Below are 17,292 nucleotides of genomic sequence, written 5' to 3'. Positions count from 1 at the left end.
TTACCCGGAGCGCGGTCATCTGACCCCGGGGAAGGATGATCTCAGAGCACTTCGCTGAATTATCATTATTGCACCCACGGCTTTGCGGAAAAATGACAAATCTTGATTGAAATTTCACGGAAGTGGAAAATTCATAGAATCGAATTTTATTAGAAGAAAATATCAAAAATCATGTTATTCACGGCCCAGAGAAAATATTGAAAAACAGTCTTCCTCATCACTTGATCCTTCAATGCCTAGAAAAAAGTAAATATAAACAAAAATTTTAATTAAACCTTGAGCATTGTTCACAACATTTCCTTGAGAAGAATTCACACTTGGCGAGTATCCAAAACTAGAAATTAAAATTGAGCTTATTTAAAAAGCTGCTCAAACCGAAAACTCCGCGCATAAATAATCATCTCATCATCATCTTCTTGCGCATCAATTTCTTCATCTATAAAACCGCGCTTAGGGCGCTCTGGAACATCTTAAAAAAGACGCTTTACCTTCTACTGTTGTCACTTTTACGTCTGGCAATCTTACGACGGTTCAAAATCATCATAATGCCAAGTATAATGATTTAAAATGCAGAATTTGAAAATAAAACTTTGAAATTCCTCAAACGCGAAAATTAAAAACCGAATTCACTATCGTCGTCGTTTCCACCAAGATCCGTTCGGAGGCGACCATCATCATCTTCCGACTCAGGCTCGTTGTGTCCTTCTTCATTGTTGTCATCGCCTTCTCCGTCGTCTTCATCGGCTATTTCTGCTTCCAGCTCTTGTTCATTCTGTTCATTTTCTTGAGGAAATTTGAAAAAAAATCATAAGTCGTTTTGGTACCTAGCTGCTGACAATCTACGGCAGCATCTGACCCACCATCGGAGCTGAAAATTGTTGAGTTGCTAATTTTAGAAGTAAAATATTAAGAAAAAGCGACTTACCCATCGTCCCCGTCATCATCATCGTCATCATCGTCGTCGATTTCATCCAACTTCCGTCTTATAGTCTGTTTGTAAATTTGCTTTTCTGTATTCTGCCTAATGAAATGATGATGATTTTCATCAAGGGAAGGTTAAAAATTATCAACATTTTTCTTGAGACGCCGACTTGTTCAAATTTTCGTTTGGAGCTCCATCTACGAAAAACTGACGACGATCTTTCTAATGCTTCTAAAGTGCTCATCCCAAAAATGGTAACACCTCTGTTACAGAGCAATTTTGCGAGCGTTCCTTCTACTTCGACTGTATCCGAATATTCCACGGAATAAGTATTGCAGCGCTTTCTCTTTGAAATGTCAGTCAGTGATCAAAATAGATTCAACGAGTACCTATCATGACGCCCATCAGAAAGTTGCTTCTAAGTTATCGAACTGTCGTTCTCTATTTCTCTCTGTTTTACCGACTCATGTTAGCAGGTTAATGCGGAATACACGAGTTAATGATTTCATCCGTGCTTAAAGATTTAGACTCAACCTTCTGGAGACACTTGCACGGGCGCGGCTGTCATCGCAATTCGACGCGAGTAGTTTGTGGCGCTTCGTTTATCTTTTTCAAGTCCGATTTGGCGATACTTTGAGTAAGTTGGATTCAAAAGGTATTTATGCGACTCTTTGAATAAAGCTGACTCAAATCTAAGAACAAATTTATTGTGAGAACATTTATTCAGTTTAAAACAGTAAAAATGGTGATCAGACAGAGGGTGCAGTAAACTTTACTAAGTGGTGAGGGTAAACTCATTTTTCAGTTGATCCATTTGATTTCTTCTTCGGTTACATCGAAATTGACAAGGAAGTCAATTTGCATGTATTCCCTGCTTTTACGGTCATCAGCATTGAGGAGGTTCATGAAGTATCCATCTGCATAAATTTCGTACTTTGCTGCCATGTATTCGGGTTTCATGCTGGAGTCTATTCGAATCAAATTGTCTTCAGGGTCGTACGATGGAGGTGGAGGATGATTGATTTCCGGGAAGACGAAGGCATCCCACATGTTCTTTTCCGGCTCTTTCTTTATCTTTGGAATTTTCTTCTCTTTTTTCAAACGTCTGTGCTCTTTGCTAGAAAGGCTCTTGTACGTCATCCAGAAATGGGGTTTATCGTAGACATAGTGACCAAAAAACTTGAAGAGGTCGAAGAAGTCTTTTTGACCGGTATACCTATTTTTCAGCATTCGTCGAGTTGTGTTCTTTCTTGGTGTTGGACTCATTTTTATGAATTTTAGAAAAAAATGAGACTTATAAGCTTACGAACACCTGGTGCAGATGAATCTGCAGACTTCCGAATGATAAAATCAAGATTAGTCGCTTTTGAGATTACAGATTCTACCGGTACTAGCGGAAGTAATCACGTTTGATGTTACAATAGATAACAGCTTTCTTGAATAATAGGGAAGAACCAAAAAAAGGAAGTGAATTTCTCAATCAGGGTTCTGATTGGCGGGTAGGCCAAATACAGCAATCTTATTGGTAATTCAAAAATGCACTTCGATTTTTGGTCTAGACTCTAGAGTCTAGACCGAAGCATATCATTGATATTTAGAATATCTCAGAAACTTTATCTAAGAAAATTTTATTCAAGAAGATTCTTAGCGATTTCACAGAAATTCGTTCTCAAATTGTTGATTGTTTCTTCGTCTTCTTTAGGTAAAACTCATTTGCATCAGGTATCGTATTCAGCATTGACATTCCCAACGTCTCTGGCAGCAGTAACAGAGAAATGCCGGCCGTTATGCAGACAGTCCCGAAAATAAGGGGCGGAAGCCAGGGGATAGAGCCACCGATTTCGAGGATAAAGGGAGAAACGATTCCCCCTATTCTTCCAGCCATCGATCCGAGACCAACTGCATTCGTCCTAGTTAGTGCTAGTCGTTTTGAAGCAAATAGAAGTGTTACCTGACGACAGTTGGAAACAATTCAGAAGCATAAATCCAAATGACTGCAAACGCGCAGGATACACCCAGCTTACCAGCAAACATTAACCATCTGTAAACTTCAGACACCCACGCTCCCACGACAAACTTTGTGAGAAGCATTCCAATTATCATTGCGCTACCGGAAAATACCAGCGGGCCAGTCAGCAACGCTTTTCGTCCTTTTCAAGCTTCAAAAGTTTATTTCGAAGCGTAAGTTTTCTCCAGTTTTGAAGCTTTCCTAGGACATTCAGCAAGAAAAAGGCAACCACGTAGGCAATCACTTCCACGGCACCATTGATAACGTTGTTCACTGTTTACATAAATATAATTATCAGGTCATTTTTACAAGTTCTCACGAAAGACGCTTCCAGGCAAAGATCCAGCGCCGAAAGAGAGTCCATAGTAAGCACAAGTGATCGCGATAAATTGGTAGCAGACGATTAGCGATGTTCTGGCCATTGGAACGCCGGAAGTGAAAAGGTCGATTGCCGAGTAGGTTTTTGCTGAGCTCGTGTCGGTAATTTCGGAGGTCTTATTCTCCTGACATTTTTCCTTGAGTTTTTCTTTGAAAAATAGTAATCGTTCTTCTCGCTCAAATCTTACCTAAAACGGCTTCTTCTGTATTGACCAGTAATGCGGCTTCTTCAGAGTCCCAGGTTATACCACATTTTCTAAAGAAGTGCTTCATTACTTTCTCTGCTTCTTCATATTTTCCAGATTGGTAGAGATATCGAGGGGATTCCGGCCACAACCACCATGTCAGAAGAAAAGGGAATGTCAGCGCTGTGATGAATAGAGTAAGCTCTCGCCAATCTGGGAAGAGCATCGAGAACCAAGACATGATCATGTATCCAATCGCAAAAGTGAAGTTGGGGATCATTCCCGTGTAAGCACGACCTTCTGGACCGACAATTTCGCAGCCTGAAAGAAAGTCACTCCATTGAAGTCTTTCGCGCACTTACAGTAAACAGTAAATGTCAGGTATGCAGCTTGATTTGATCCTTGTACCAAGATGCGGAAGATGACAAACGCCCAATACCCCGGAACAAGCGCCTGGCATAAAAAGAAGAGACCATTCAAGAAGATCCCCGCCATAATCGTTACTTTTCTTCCGTACTTATCAGACATGTACCCACCAGTTCCGGCACCAATGAAGAGACCGATGAAGGAAAGAGAAGTCGCCAGTCCATTTAGCTTAATAGAGTTGACGTTTCCCTTCTTTCCAGAGCCATACCTGTGATCCACAAGCTATATGAAATTCAGTAGGAACTGTAGAAGTGAATTGAGAAGTATCGAAGATTGCTTCTTCTGCGCTGCATGAAGAAGTTTCATCATTTGTCAAGTTTTTGGCGCACTGAAGAAACTCATCTTTTTCGTCGTTTTCACATGATGAAAAGTCAAGTTGGTAGTATTCGCATTCTTTGAAGGGTTCTTGGGGAATTTTTGTAAGATCGTTGATCTCATCGAATGTAAAATTGAAAGATGAGAGGCTTGGTTCTGTGTCGAGTGAAGTGGGGCATCTTAAATGACCTTGGATGAACGAAAAAGTTGTTTTTGCTTACCTGGCAGGAGGTTTGTATTGAGCAAAAACGGGAAAAACGGCAGTGTATCCTCCTATTGTTGCAACATAACCAATTAACGTCACGAGTAATAAATGATATTTTGTGATCGCAGGTAGAAAATGAAAGACCCAATCAAACCCTAAACGAAATTTCAATAAATTTCAAAAATTCAAGAGCTCTCTGACCCTCTGCCATATTTAATGGAAGTGAAATATGAAAGTGAAGATGATGCTTTCTGAAAAATTCATGGAATTCTAAGCAAATATTAGAGCTAATAGTCGTTCGATTAGACGGTGTTTTGGGCGGAACTGGACTCCAGACGGATCATAACCCAGAGTCAACTTATCTTGCCCTGTTCAAAGGTCAATTTCAAATCTAAATCAACTTCTACTCACTCCCTCTTCTTTGGATAATTAATTAGCTTACCAATAGGGTGGGAATATTTTTTCCGGATGTTGGTCCCGAGGCTAGATATTTTTGGGGTGAATTCTAGGGCCCTAAGAAGTCCAGAAAAAATTTTGAGAAAAATTTTTTGTCGGAAAAATTCTAGAGCCGATTGAAATTTTGTTTTTTAAATCTTGAAATATGGCTTATTTTCAAAAAATGCCCTAGAGCTATTATTTGATCCTTTTTTCTTTTATTTTTAGCCGCGCTTAAGCCGCAAAAAGCCGCACCTTAAGGATGAAAATAATAGAAAAATTATAGCTTTAACGCCAAAAATAAGTATTTTTTCGTTTTTCTTATTTTTGACTCAAAAACTTAGTCACCCCCTTAATAAACATAGTGATACCCTTATTTCTGCAAAAAGATTCCCTTATTTGTATATTTATATTTAAAAATCGTCAAAAATTAAAAATTCCTTTTTCAAAGGAAATTCGAAACACCATAAAGGTGTTCCTCGCCAAGAAATATGGGCATTGAGGGAATCTTGTGGATCTGCGCGGGCCTTGGCCACACTGGCCATGTGCGCTGGGGCCTTGCGTAACTCGCGATGCGCAGAGGAGGATGCCTCCCGCGCCGCGATCCCAATGACTAACGAGGGATCGCGACGCAAAGAGCCTGAGACGGGCATGGTGGGGACATGGGGGAAGCTCTGAGGGCCTTGAAAAATTATTTTTGACAAAAATAATTTTGGCCTCTCTAGACCAGCCCGGACCATTGACAATGGTCAAAGCCGCATACGTGCGTACGTCCGTACATCTTTATCGCACGTATTATCGGTTTCGACGCGCATCGTGAGTTGACAGGAAAGTCTGCTGGTGGGCCTAACTCGCCAGCAGGGATCCCTGTCCTAGGCGCTTTGGCCCGGTATCAGTGGGACGGCCGACTGATATCGTGACCAGGGCAAGGCAGGGCAATGCATGGCAGGGCGGGGAAAGGCAATGCAGGGCAGAGAAGGGCAAGGCAGGGAAGGGCAAGGCAGGGAAGTGAAGGGCAGGGCATGGCGGGGAAGGGCAAGGCAGGGCAGAGAAGGGTAAAGCAGGGAAGGGTAAGGAAGAGAAGTGAAGGGCAAGGCAGGGCAGAGAAGGGCAAAGCTGGGAAGGGCAAGGCATGGAAGGGCAAGTCAGGGAAGAGCAGGGCAAGGTAGGGCAGGGAAGGGCAAGGCAGCGCGAGGCATTGTAAAGCTCATCAATGCAGCGAGTGGCATCGCACGGCTAGGCATTGCAGTGAGAAGCAGCGAAAGGCTGGGCAACGCAGTGAGAAGCAGCGCAAGCCTAGGCAACGCAGTGAAAGGCAGCGCAAGGCTGGGCAACGCAGTGAGAGGCAATTCTGGGCTCGGCAACGCAGTGAGAGGCAGTGCTGGGCTTCGCATTGCAGTGTGATTCAGCGCAAGCCTTGGCAACACAGGGAGAGGCAGCGCCTTAGCTGGCCTTAGCGACTTTCTACAAGCAACAAACAAGAACAATAATCTCGAAAGACAAGGTATATGAGCGATCTATGATTTATTCAGAGAAAAGCACAGAATGGTAAGCAAGAAAGATACTTTTCTTATGCTGCTTGCGCTTCTTGTTTGCCTCTTTGACTTTGTTCGCCGCAGTCTCTTTCTGCTCATCGGTCATTTTAAGTCGAATCGCAGAGGTGAATGAATCGTAAGCTTCATCGCGTGTGACGACTCCGAAATCGGCAACAACTGCGTTCGCCTTCGTGAATGCCTGGAAAGCAGCATCGAACTAATGAAGGAGGTTAGTTTCATGAAACCAAAAAGTCCTCTTTTACCTTCGAAGCATCCTTTGGTAGTGCATCAAGTGCAACCGCAAGTTCTGTAAGCCCTTGGAGACGAGCCTTAAGACTTGCCTCTTTGTCGATGGTCTCCATCATTTCGCTCACCGCAGCAGCGTGGGCAGACTTCCTTACATCGGAGCGCCGCTTTTCATCTGCATAGAGTCCTCGGAAGCAGCGACGTAGAGTCTCCTCATCGTCCATGAAGTGGCTCAGAGTTGAATTAATTCGGCAGCAGAAGACGGAGGCGAGCTTTGTTGAGTTGAACTTCGAGACAAAGGTGTCCTTGGCAATGCTGAAGCAGCGTTCAGCATGAACATTTGTCAACGCAACAAGGCCCTAAAAAGATGTATAAGGTACTGCTGACTCTGTGTAAGAGAAAGATGAAAAGTATCGCTTACCTGAATATCTTCCTTCGGAAGCTGCTCGAAACGGCTGAAAGTGGCAAGGAGAGGGTCGAGCTTTCGTCGAATTCGCTCATTCAAATCAGCAGCCCCACTTTCATCGTCAAGAATCGAGTTGAGAAGCTGAGAAAAGCCGGGAATCCCATTATCTCCGGTGCGCTTCATCGGATTGCCCTCAGAAGTTAGAAACAGTGCTGGGCATGCAGCGTCTCGTACAAGCTCGACAGTCTCTTGAAACGTTTTGATGAGCTTCTTGTATTCATCGAGCGTCGCTTCCTTCGCCGTCTCTGTCCAAAAGAAGAGGCAAAGATGATTCCAAAGGAGGTGCACACTCACAAGCTCAGGAATGTAGACTGGCTTGGCATTCTTCACGATTTCGGCCTCTTTTTCCTTGCCTTCGAGAGCCAAAAACTCAACGATCAAATCGTAAGTAACGCATCCGACAGCGGCATTACGGTAGAAAACACCAAATCGGATGTTCTGCTCCAGTTGAAACGGCGTGATTGGGATGTCGAGGCGTCTTTTAATTTTAACACCTTCAAGAAACAACTGAAATTTGTTTCCCAGGCTACCTTGGTATCCATGTGTGCGGCTAGTGGTGAGAAGACCCTTCATCAAGACATAGCAGCGGGATGCTTCGTCGACAAGAGATGCCTCCAACGTGCGTTCAAGGTGCATGGCAGAATGCATCGAGCAAGTTAGATGCTCTCGCGTGAGACTATACTTCGTCGATAAAAACGCATCCACCTTCTTTGCAATCGATTTTGCCACAGCGGCGTTATCGTTGATCAGAAATTTGCAATTCTTCGCAAATGTCGTCTGAAGATCGGCCGGAAGAGAGTCGAACAGCTTGGTGAAGGCGTTCATCACAATGTCGACATTCTCCGTTGCCACCGGAAGCATCGCCATGCAGAAGTTCTGCTCACCTGGGACGAGAACAGTTACAACTTCATACTTCTGCATGGCCAGCTTGGACCCGTCAAAGCCAAGTCCAAACGGCTTGTCAAGGCGAATGACTTCAAGGAGGTGTTCGCTATGGAGTCGTTCAGTTGCGCCAATCCAAATGCGAGCCGTTCGATCGGTGACGGAAGGAAAGCCGTACATTTCTGCGATAGCGATCATCGAGCGGCTCGAGACGTTCAATTCGACACAGCCTCGTACAAGTCGTGCTTTCGCGATCACATCATCTTCGACACGTTCGTAGTTGCGTCCACCTACTGCAGGAAGATATTCTGAGCTTGTTGACGCTTGAGATGGGGCTGCTTGAGACGAAGGTGCTTGAGACGCGGGCGTTTCAGACGTCGAAAGTTGAGACAAGGAGGTGGTGACTGCTTCGGTTGTATTCTGCCGGCGATGTCTGAGCGCTTCGACAAGCTTTTCGTAATCTTCCTTGCCAAAAGCATCAAATGATCGAATGAAATTGATCGCCTCCTGCTGATAATCGGTCGCCATTTCAACATCGATGATTGAAGAAGCAGGCTCTCTAAAGAAATCATGAGTATTATGGAGGGACGCAAAGAGAAAAAATCTAAGAAAGGACCACTTACAGCTCAAGACGAGGTTTTTTCTCTTCCGGAATCTCCTCTGCATAGACGATGAGACAAAAACCAGTGTACTCAGACGAGTTCTTCAGGAACTTGGTGACGAGAGCGACGTTGCGCTTGTGTTCCTTTGACTTCTTGGATGGAGGGAGCGGCCAACCACCGTTTTCCATACGCGATTGTCCGTAGCGAGTCAAAAAGGTCTTGACATAGCCCTGGAGCGTTGCTTCAACAACATTCTTGCACGCGGCTAACCCTTTCTTGAGCTGTCGAGAAAGGGCTTCTGCATCGAGTTCTTGATCTACCTGATCTTTCGTCTTCCCAAGCACCTTGAAAAATTCATCAGACGTAATTGGCTCTCCTGGAAAATAAGAAGCGGAGAGATCGTTCGTGGTGGGCTTGCACAAAACCATTTTTCGTCGTTTTCGTCTTTCTCTTAGGTGCTCTCTTGTAAAAATGATGAAAACTTCAAAAACGTCGACTTATATAGGTTCAAACACCTACGCAATGTTCACTTTAGCCAATGAAAACACTCCAAATTTTCAATCCTGACCAATCAGAACTCTTGAGGTAGACCAAACCATTATAAACCGAACCATTCTTAAAATCGAACAAGTTACTATTTTCGACCACGTTGAGAAAGAGGGCGGTAATGAGCACAATGAGTCTGCAGTGGGGAGACAACCTCAAATTGCCTCCGGCTAGATGGTCATCGTATAAAAGCAATAAGCGGATGGCTCATCATTTAAAGCTTATCCCTGACGGCTTATCCGTGAATGTTCACTCATTATGGCTTATCCCTTGATTGCTCATCGTAAGTTATCATTGTAAGTTACCAAAGTACTTTTCGTCCATTTTTTCTTCAAAATAACCTCTTGCGTTTCCTTCAAGATCTCTTTGATAAAAATTCTTCTCACTAACAAAGCGCCATCTTCAATGAAAATATAAAAGCGATAGAAAAACAATTTGGAACCGAGCAGCGTTAACCGTTCTTCGCAACTTGGATTCACAGCCTCCCCTTGGCTCCCTGACAAGGATCAATACATATCACATATCGCTGTAGGCGTCTACAGAAAGGGAAATTTAACGATATTTCATTGGGAATCGATTTAAAATTCAGACTTTTTGGGAGACAGCTGTCGATACAAGTGTCTCTAGGGGGGAAGGATGAAATTAATGTGTTTTCTTCCTTTTATATGTAAAATAATATTGATGGGGAGAAATGACTTGAAAACATCATGGGTTATTTATGTTATCTTTAAATCAAATAACGTACCCTTAGGCTTCGAAATAATCTGCTAATAGTTTAAAGAAGTTGAGCGATCTATTAAAATTTTTCATATAGTCCCGAAAACTTGGAAAGAACTGCTTCCACCTTTGAAAGAAACAGTTTCACGGTAATAATACAGTAATTTGGAGTGAAAGAACTCTGAGTTTTACGGCACGTTCCAAACGTAACAGGCAGTTCTCCGCAGATTGTGTCTATCCAGCCTAAGCAAACATGGTATCACGGCTACTTATGCGGCAATGAAATGATCAAACGGGGTTTGTTCAGTTGAAAAGTCAAACTCTGTCTCCCTAAATCTGCGTGCCTGTTGAGCATGTTTGTCCGAACTGTTTCCTGCTTTGACTCGCTTCTGGTGCCTCTGTTTATCGACTTCAAAGGGCCCCTGCTAATGCACTTTCAATAGAAAAGCAAACTTACACCTGTATCTCGGGCAGCTACGGTATTCATCAAACTTTCTGCATGGAAATCATGAAAGAGTATCTCTTTTCGTGTTTTATTGAAAAATATATATAAAGATGTGCGAATAAAAATAATGTCTCTACTTGTTCAAAAGCCATGGTCGGAATGGTTCGCAACTAGAAGAGCTACTTGTACTTATTGATTCAGAAGAATCTGAAGATTCGCAGATGATTTTTTCTTGAGTGCGGCGAGTTGTTACGTGGCTAGAATTCACCAAGGGAAAATTTGAAGGCCTGATGAGTGGCAATTGAGTTGAGAGAGGTACTGGGTGCACGACTGGGATGAGCCTGGGGTTTATCGAAAGATGACCTTGTTGTCGCTCACGTATGCACTGCGCTAGAGGAGCACCAGGAAGGATGCCGTACACGTCGCGTAAAAGTTTGAGATAATCAACTGCGTTTTCAAGGATATCCGCTTTTTCTAGCTTTGAATGGCACGTTATCTAGACAGTTTTTTCCTCAAAGTTCTTAGACAAGTTTTTACCTCGCGTCCCATCGTCTCTAGTAAAATATTCTTCATTTCATTCAACGCTTTATTCATCCGTTCCCGTCTTCTTTTCTCCATCAGTGGCTTGGTAATTGCTACCTTATCACTCGTTGCAGGACAATTCTTTCCAAAAATGCTTACCTTTTCAATCTGATACCCAGGAAACTTTGACATTCTACCCACAATAATTGCTTCCGGCACGAATTCTCAGACTTATCGAATTTGTTGGTGACCTTATGAGAAAAATCTTTGTTGTTTTCGGGACTGTGCCCTTTGGTGGCGCTGCAAAATGAAACAGTTCTTGCACACAACCTGTCATAAATGAATAAATAAATTGCAGACGAATGTATTGAGATAGAAAGAATAAAGGTTTACAAAATTTCCACATTGAAGGTGTAGTAATGTCTGGCACCATATTTATATTTAGACTTGTCAAAATTCGAGTTGAGACGAAGCACTTGATATCCATTTTCATCGGTGGCCGTTTCCTCGCAATAAGCATTCGATTCAGTACATTTACGGAAGTTATAATGTATCGATGGCATGTAATGATGATCGCAAACTGCTATTATTCGAACATTGCCATCTATAAATCTCGATAAATGATAGACTTTCCCAATTTACCTGAGTTCTTTAGTTTCAGCACTTTATCTGAATATTTCAAGTTCCAACCAAAGCCTTCTACTTGAAGATCCTCGTTGGTAAACTAATAAAAAAAGCTCCAACAATAGAGAGAGGCGATTTTCTGGCAGTTAGACTTTCTGGCAGTTAGACTTTCTGGCAAAGGCGATTTTCTGGCACTGCCAGAAAATCTAATATGCCAGAAAATCTAATTTCCAGAAAATCGCCTCTTTTGATTTTGAATCTACAGTTAGTGATCCTGGAAGGTAAAAAAACGGAGAGGGTTTTCGACAGTACCACCAATTTTTCTTACATGTTTTATAAAAATTCATAGACAAAAGCCACTTTTGACCCATTTATTCAAGATTATTGGCTGTAGCAAACACAGAAGGTGCTGGAATCGGTGTCATTTTCAATATTTTTCTATGCGACTTTTCTTCCTTATCATTCTCCATTTTCTCAAAAAAATCAAAATCTAACTTTTCAGCTGCCTGTGAACCTGTTTGTCACTCTGAAAACAGCTAGAACGAACTGCGGATGCTACCCTCATTCTATTTTTAGCGCAAAAATTTCAATTCCCAATTCGTAGTCTTTTTTAGCGCCCTGAATAGTCGACTTTTAGATCAAACGCTCCCGTCGAAAGGTGCAAACTCCTGCTGAAACTGCTCCGAAATGAAATTTGTGTGATAAAAACAAGTTTTTCGAATTTATAAAATGATTATTATTAAAAGAGTTTCTTGCAGAATTTCAAATAATATCCATCCTATAAAGGCGATTTCACCACCTGAGGAAAAATCTTCTGGAGAGCTTTAAGGCTATAACCTCTCTTTTGGCCTCACTGGAAAACGGACTTCCCTTGGTCGATTTCAAAAATTTAAAGGGCAAACATACTTGTTTTCTCCTAAAGAATTCAAGAATGCCATCAAAAAATACTTTTCTCTAGTAATTATTTGCTCTAGAATAATTCAAAAATCGGCGATCGGTTTTCCGAGAAAACTGGAAGCTCTGAGGCAAAAAAAATCCGACAATATTATTAAGTAAAGCATATTCTATGATCCCTATGGAAAAAATGTCAAGAAATTGTCTAAATTACGATTATAGTTCTCTCTTCTTTTCAAACTCTTTTGTTAATAGACTGACGCTTGAGATCCACGCGGCCAATCAGAGCGCGATGAATCGCTTGACTCACACGCTCGCCAACAGCGCTCTCTTTTTGGCCTGGAGGATAGCACTCCGCGCAGCGCGTCCACGCGCATTTTTATCCTCAGGTGCCAGCACTAACATGGCCCTAGAATGAAAAATTGAAGAGATTTCGAAGATTTTTTCCATAAGGATTGTAGAGAAGGCTTTTATCTATTAATTGATCAAAAAATATCTACCTCTGTAATGGTAAAATTCTTCGGAAAACCGATCGGCGTTTTTTAAATGATTGTAAAGTAGGGTCGGCCCTTTTCAAGTGATGACCGCGGACAACTCTCATATTTTGTGGATATGATGCCTAATGGTAGAGTGTTAACCTGGCAAAATTTGAGCCGCGTCCGCAAAGATCAACAATGGTACGCCAGAGGGTTAAAAATCAAAATTACTTTTTTCAATTTTCCTTTAACAGGGGAATAAATAATACATTTTTTGTGTCGAAAATAATAAAAAAAATAAAATCGACTGTATTTTCAACTAAAATTTTTAAAATAGGAAGGGCCGTCTCAGCCCCGTTACTTGATTTTTGATTTTAAGGGGCTTGACGGCCCTTCGGGCCGTCTCAGCCCCGTTACTTGATTTTTAATTTTAAGGGCTTGACGGCCCTTCGGGCCGTCTCAGCCCCGTTACTTGATTTTTAATTTTAAGGGGCTTGACGGCCCTTCGGGCCGTCTCAGCCCCGTTACTTGATTTTTAATTTTAAGGGCTTGACGGCCCTTCGGGCCGTCTCAGCCCCGTTACTTGATTTTTAATTTTAAGGGGCTTGACGGCCCTTCGGGCCGTCTCAGCCCCGTTACTCGATTTTAATTTTAAGGGGCTTGACGGCCCTTCGGGCCGTCTCAGCCCCGTTACTTGATTTTTAATTTTAAGGGGCTTGACGGCCCTTCGGGCCGTCTCAGCCCCGTTACTTGATTTTTAATTTTAAGGGGCTTGACGGCCCTTCGGGCCGTCTCAGCCCCGTTACTTGATTTTTAATTTTAAGGGGCTTGACGGCCCTTCGGGCCGTCTCAGCCCCGTTACTTGATTTTTAATTTTAAGGGGCTTGACGGCCCTTCGGGCCGTCTCAGCCCCGTTACTTGATTTTTAATTTTAAGGGGCTTGACGGCCCTTCGGGCCGTCTCAGCCCCGTTACTTGATTTTTAATTTTAAGGGGCTTGACGGCCCTTCGGGCCGTCTCAGCCCCGTTACTTGATTTTTAATTTTAAGGGGCTTGACGGCCCTTCGGGCCGTCTCAGCCCCGTTACTTGATTTTTAATTTTAAGGGGCTTGACGGCCCTTCGGGCCGTCTCAGCCCCGTTACTTGATTTTTAATTTTAAGGGGCTTGACGGCCCTTCGGGCCGTCTCAGCCCCGTTACTTGATTTTTAATTTTAAGGGGCTTGACGGCCCTTCGGGCCGTCTCAGCCCCGTTACTTGATTTTTAATTTTAAGGGGCTTGACGGCCCTTCGGGCCGTCTCAGCCCCGTTACTTGATTTTTAATTTTAAGGGGCTTGACGGCCCTTCGGGCCGTCTCAGCCCCGTTACTTGATTTTTAATTTTAAGGGGCTTGACGGCCCTTCGGGCCGTCTCAGCCCCGTTACTTGATTTTTAATTTTAAGGGCTTGACGGCCCTTCGGGCCGTCTCAGCCCCGTTACTTGATTTTTAATTTTAAGGGGCTTGACGGCCCTTCGGGCCGTCTCAGCCCCGTTACTTGATTTTTAATTTTAAGGGGCTTGACGGCCCTTCGAAAGGGGCTCGACAGAGGGTTAAAACTCTGAGGTGATCAATCTCAATTTTGTCCCCAACCCCACCCACACCCGTATTCATTAAAATTTAAGTTTTTCCTATTTCTTGCTTTGTTATGGTTTTTATCTTATAATTTACTTTTTTACTTTTTATTTTCAAATTACGAAAATCAAAATTAAAAAAAAACATTCACTTTTTATAATTTCCTTTTTTTTGGCTCGAAAAATTGTGTCTGTGTATTTTTTGGTCTTCTTAGTGAAGGAAAATTCGAAAAAAAATTTTTGATTTTTAACCCGCTGACGTACCATTAGTGATCTTGGCGTACACGGCTCAAAATGTGACAGGTTAACACACTCCACCTTAGGAACATATCCACAAAATATGAGAGTTGTCCGCGGTCATCACGTGAAAAGGGCCGACCCTATTGTAAAGTCAAAATTTCAAAAGAAAAATTAATTTTTGATCGCATTTCTGAAATCTACGATAGATTTTGAGTATATGAGTCTTTTTAATTTTTGAAATCGACCAAGGGTAGTCGGTTTTCCGAAGAGGCCAAAAGAGAGGTTATAGCCTTAAAACAAGTTCAGTTTCAAAAAGCATTAGCGTGCGCCATTATCTCAGTGGGTGCCCACTGTGACCAAGTATTCGAAATCAGATGCAAATAACACTGGGTGATTAACACAGAAATTCCCGGAGGAGCTGATTTATGTTTGCTACAGCCAATTATCTTAAATAAATGGGTCAAAAGTGGCTTTTGTCAATGAATTTTTAAAAATAACGTGTAAGAAAAAATTGGTGGTACTGTCGAAAACCCTCTCCGTTTTTTACCTTCCAGGATCATTAACTGTAGATTCAAAATCAAAAGAGGCGATTTTCTGGCAGTTAGACTTTCTGGCAAAGGCGATTTTCTGGAAGTTAGATTTTCTGGCACTGCCAGAAAATCGCCTTTGCCAGAAAGTCTAACTGCCAGAAAATCTAACTGCCAGAAAATCGCCTCTCTCCCAACAATAAAATAGAAGTGATGTTTTACCCTGAAGTTAACTTTTCGAATACCCGTGGAGAGAAAATACAATACTTTCATTGCATCCGCTTCTTTGAATGGCTTGTCAGTTTCGGACGAACAACCAGAATTCAAGGCGCATTGATTTCTTCAAGAGTTTTCTGCATTTTAGCGAATTCAGCTACTGGCTCAGTGGTTTTAACAGAACTGGTTCCTTCTTCTTTGGCAGCTGTTTCCTTTCCCTCCATTTGATCTAGTTTTTCTTCGAGGATGCGAAGCTGGGTTTCCATTCGGTTCTGGTTAGCTAGAAGGAAGGTTGCGGCTTCTAGTGCTCGGGACTGGGTGAGGATGATGTCATCCAAATTCGTCTATGGTTTATTTGTTGAAAATTCTTTTGGTGTGCGTCTTTACTAACCTCGTTATTGTTCGTGGTGTTACCAGAGCAAAAATGAAAAAGAAGAAGCAGAATTTGAGCAAACATATTAAGTTTTCTCTGTGAAAAGGTCGAACTGATCGTCTTCAATGATGAGAGACAACCGGCTTTGGTGAATCTTATCGAAGCTCTTTTGCGCTTCAAGGTTCAAGGTTTCTCATAGAAATTGTTCTCAGGGTTGACTGCCGGCAAACGAAAAATATGCTTGTGTTGTTATCTATTTTAAATATTTAACTTGATTCTTCACCGAATAGATTCCGAAATTCAATTGCACTTGACAGAAATTTTAAAAGGGTTGTCCAGTTGATCCGGCTTGACGCGAACGGCATGAAATCAAAAAACAGGCTTCGGTTTGGCACCACGTGAGGTTGATTCCGCTCCTTGTCCGATTTCTCGGAACGATTTCGCCGGTCAAGTTTCATGCGAACGAGCTGCGATGTTGCGATGATGTCAGATCAGCTGCAGTTGGAATGTACCTTGTCGAATTCCTGATCGTGGGAGAATTTTCCAAGCTACTTTTTGAAACCATCGTAGAATTTTCTCAGCTGATAATTAGCTGCTTAATTTTCTTTAGAAGCTGGTTGATTTCGTTAAGCACCGCCCCAGAATAAACTTGCCCAGAAATGAGATACTGTAAAAAGCATGTTTCGCAAACAATTTTTCTTTCTGCGAGCTGAATTTTGAGCAAAGGAAAATATACGTCTTCATAACTTTCTAACAAGGCGTTTTTCGAAGAGTCTGCTATCAAAATACAACAAGTGGCTAGCCGAGATTTAAAACGCATCCGTTGCAAAAAAACAAAAACGCGAGTCCAAGATTGTTGACCAAATTCAACGCAGCGCTTCGTCGTGGTACGTAGAATTTAACGAAAAATGCTCGCCCGTAAAGACGGCTTTAAGCGATAAGCATAAACGAGGTCGTTACAGATCGTATTCGAATAAACATTTCATAACTCGACACTCCCCTCAGTAGAAAATGTAAGTTGATAAAAACTGGACCGGTTATTGACGCTAATAACGCGAAAATTGACCTGACGTTCGGGCGAAATGTATATTTGAGTTATTGAAACATTAAATTGACTCCTCAAAGACGGTTCAATATAATCAGTTTGTGAGAGGTGTCTCAGGATTGTTCGAATTGAGATAAGTTTTTGGTACTTTGATTATCTGGAAGAAAACAATCAAAGCTGCTCCAGAAACAGGATGAACTATTATCATCGTGGGATGTGCGACCCTTGTACTGGAATTTTGTTGAACAAGAGATTCTATTGAATGATAGAGGAAGCATCTGATGTCCCTGCACGGATGTGCGAGTGTTTTTTAGAGAAATAAAGTAGAGAAATCGCTTCCGCAAATCTGATCCTGTTCGGATTGAGGCCGACAACGCCAACAGCGATGTACGGTTCAGCGATAACAAGTGTCCTTCCGGGCTTGGCTGAGCTTACATAATAGTGAAAAGGGAT

The 17,292-nt window shown here is 42.3% G+C and overlaps 3 protein-coding genes across 3 annotated transcripts; all 3 read right to left on the bottom strand.

Moving 5' to 3' along the window:
* Positions 1-2,525: 2,525 nt before the first annotated feature.
* Positions 2,526-9,625, bottom strand: LOC145696478 (organic cation transporter protein-like). Its single transcript, XM_081773524.1, is given in 9 exon segments — positions 2,526-2,832; positions 2,874-3,061; positions 3,064-3,203; positions 3,250-3,456; positions 3,497-3,814; positions 3,856-4,087; positions 4,128-4,413; positions 4,456-4,594; positions 9,457-9,625. Coding segments are annotated over 9 exon segments (1,770 nt in total). The 5' UTR covers positions 9,476-9,625; the 3' UTR covers positions 2,526-2,591.
* An 821-nt stretch (positions 9,626-10,446) lies between these two features.
* On the bottom strand, positions 10,447-11,185 carry LOC145700711 (uncharacterized). Its single transcript, XM_081778037.1, has 3 exons — positions 10,995-11,185; positions 10,851-10,952; positions 10,447-10,809 (listed from the first exon to the last, which is right to left on the bottom strand). The coding sequence occupies exons 1-3, from the start codon at positions 11,025-11,027 to the stop codon at positions 10,447-10,449; spliced, it is 498 nt and encodes a 165-aa protein (XP_081634163.1). The 5' UTR covers positions 11,028-11,185.
* A 4-nt stretch (positions 11,186-11,189) lies between these two features.
* Positions 11,190-15,891, bottom strand: LOC145699415 (uncharacterized). The gene is made up of 4 exons (XM_081776688.1): positions 15,813-15,891; positions 15,428-15,765; positions 11,478-11,559; positions 11,190-11,439 (listed from the first exon to the last, which is right to left on the bottom strand). The coding sequence occupies exons 2-4, from the start codon at positions 15,476-15,478 to the stop codon at positions 11,225-11,227; spliced, it is 348 nt and encodes a 115-aa protein (XP_081632814.1). The 5' UTR covers positions 15,479-15,765; positions 15,813-15,891; the 3' UTR covers positions 11,190-11,224.
* Positions 15,892-17,292: the final 1,401 nt, after the last annotated feature.

The sequence above is a fragment of the Oikopleura dioica genome, chromosome 2, assembly GCF_907165135.1.
Source record: "Oikopleura dioica chromosome 2, OKI2018_I68_1.0, whole genome shotgun sequence".
NCBI lineage: Eukaryota > Metazoa > Chordata > Appendicularia > Copelata > Oikopleuridae > Oikopleura > Oikopleura dioica.
The sequence above is the reverse complement of the archived record's forward strand: the minus strand, read 5'-3'. Positions and strand labels throughout refer to the sequence as shown.

Excerpts from the sequence above, each read along its gene's own strand:
- LOC145700711 (XM_081778037.1), bottom strand. The coding sequence starts at position 11,027 with ATGTCAAAGTTTCCTGGGTATCAGATTGAAAAG. Across the intron at positions 10,953-10,994 it reads CTGGGTATCAGATTGAAAAG|GTAGCAATTACCAAGCCACT; the intron begins GTAAGCATTTTT and ends ACGAGTGATAAG. Across the intron at positions 10,810-10,850 it reads TAGAGACGATGGGACGCGAG|ATAACGTGCCATTCAAAGCT; the intron begins GTAAAAACTTGT and ends AAAACTGTCTAG.
- LOC145699415 (XM_081776688.1), bottom strand. The coding sequence starts at position 15,478 with ATGAAAGTATTGTATTTTCTCTCCACGGGTATTCGAAAAGTTAACTTC. Across the intron at positions 11,560-15,427 it reads TTCGAAAAGTTAACTTCAGG|TTTACCAACGAGGATCTTCA; the intron begins GTAAAACATCAC and ends TTTTTTTATTAG. Across the intron at positions 11,440-11,477 it reads GCTGAAACTAAAGAACTCAG|ATGGCAATGTTCGAATAATA; the intron begins GTAAATTGGGAA and ends CGAGATTTATAG.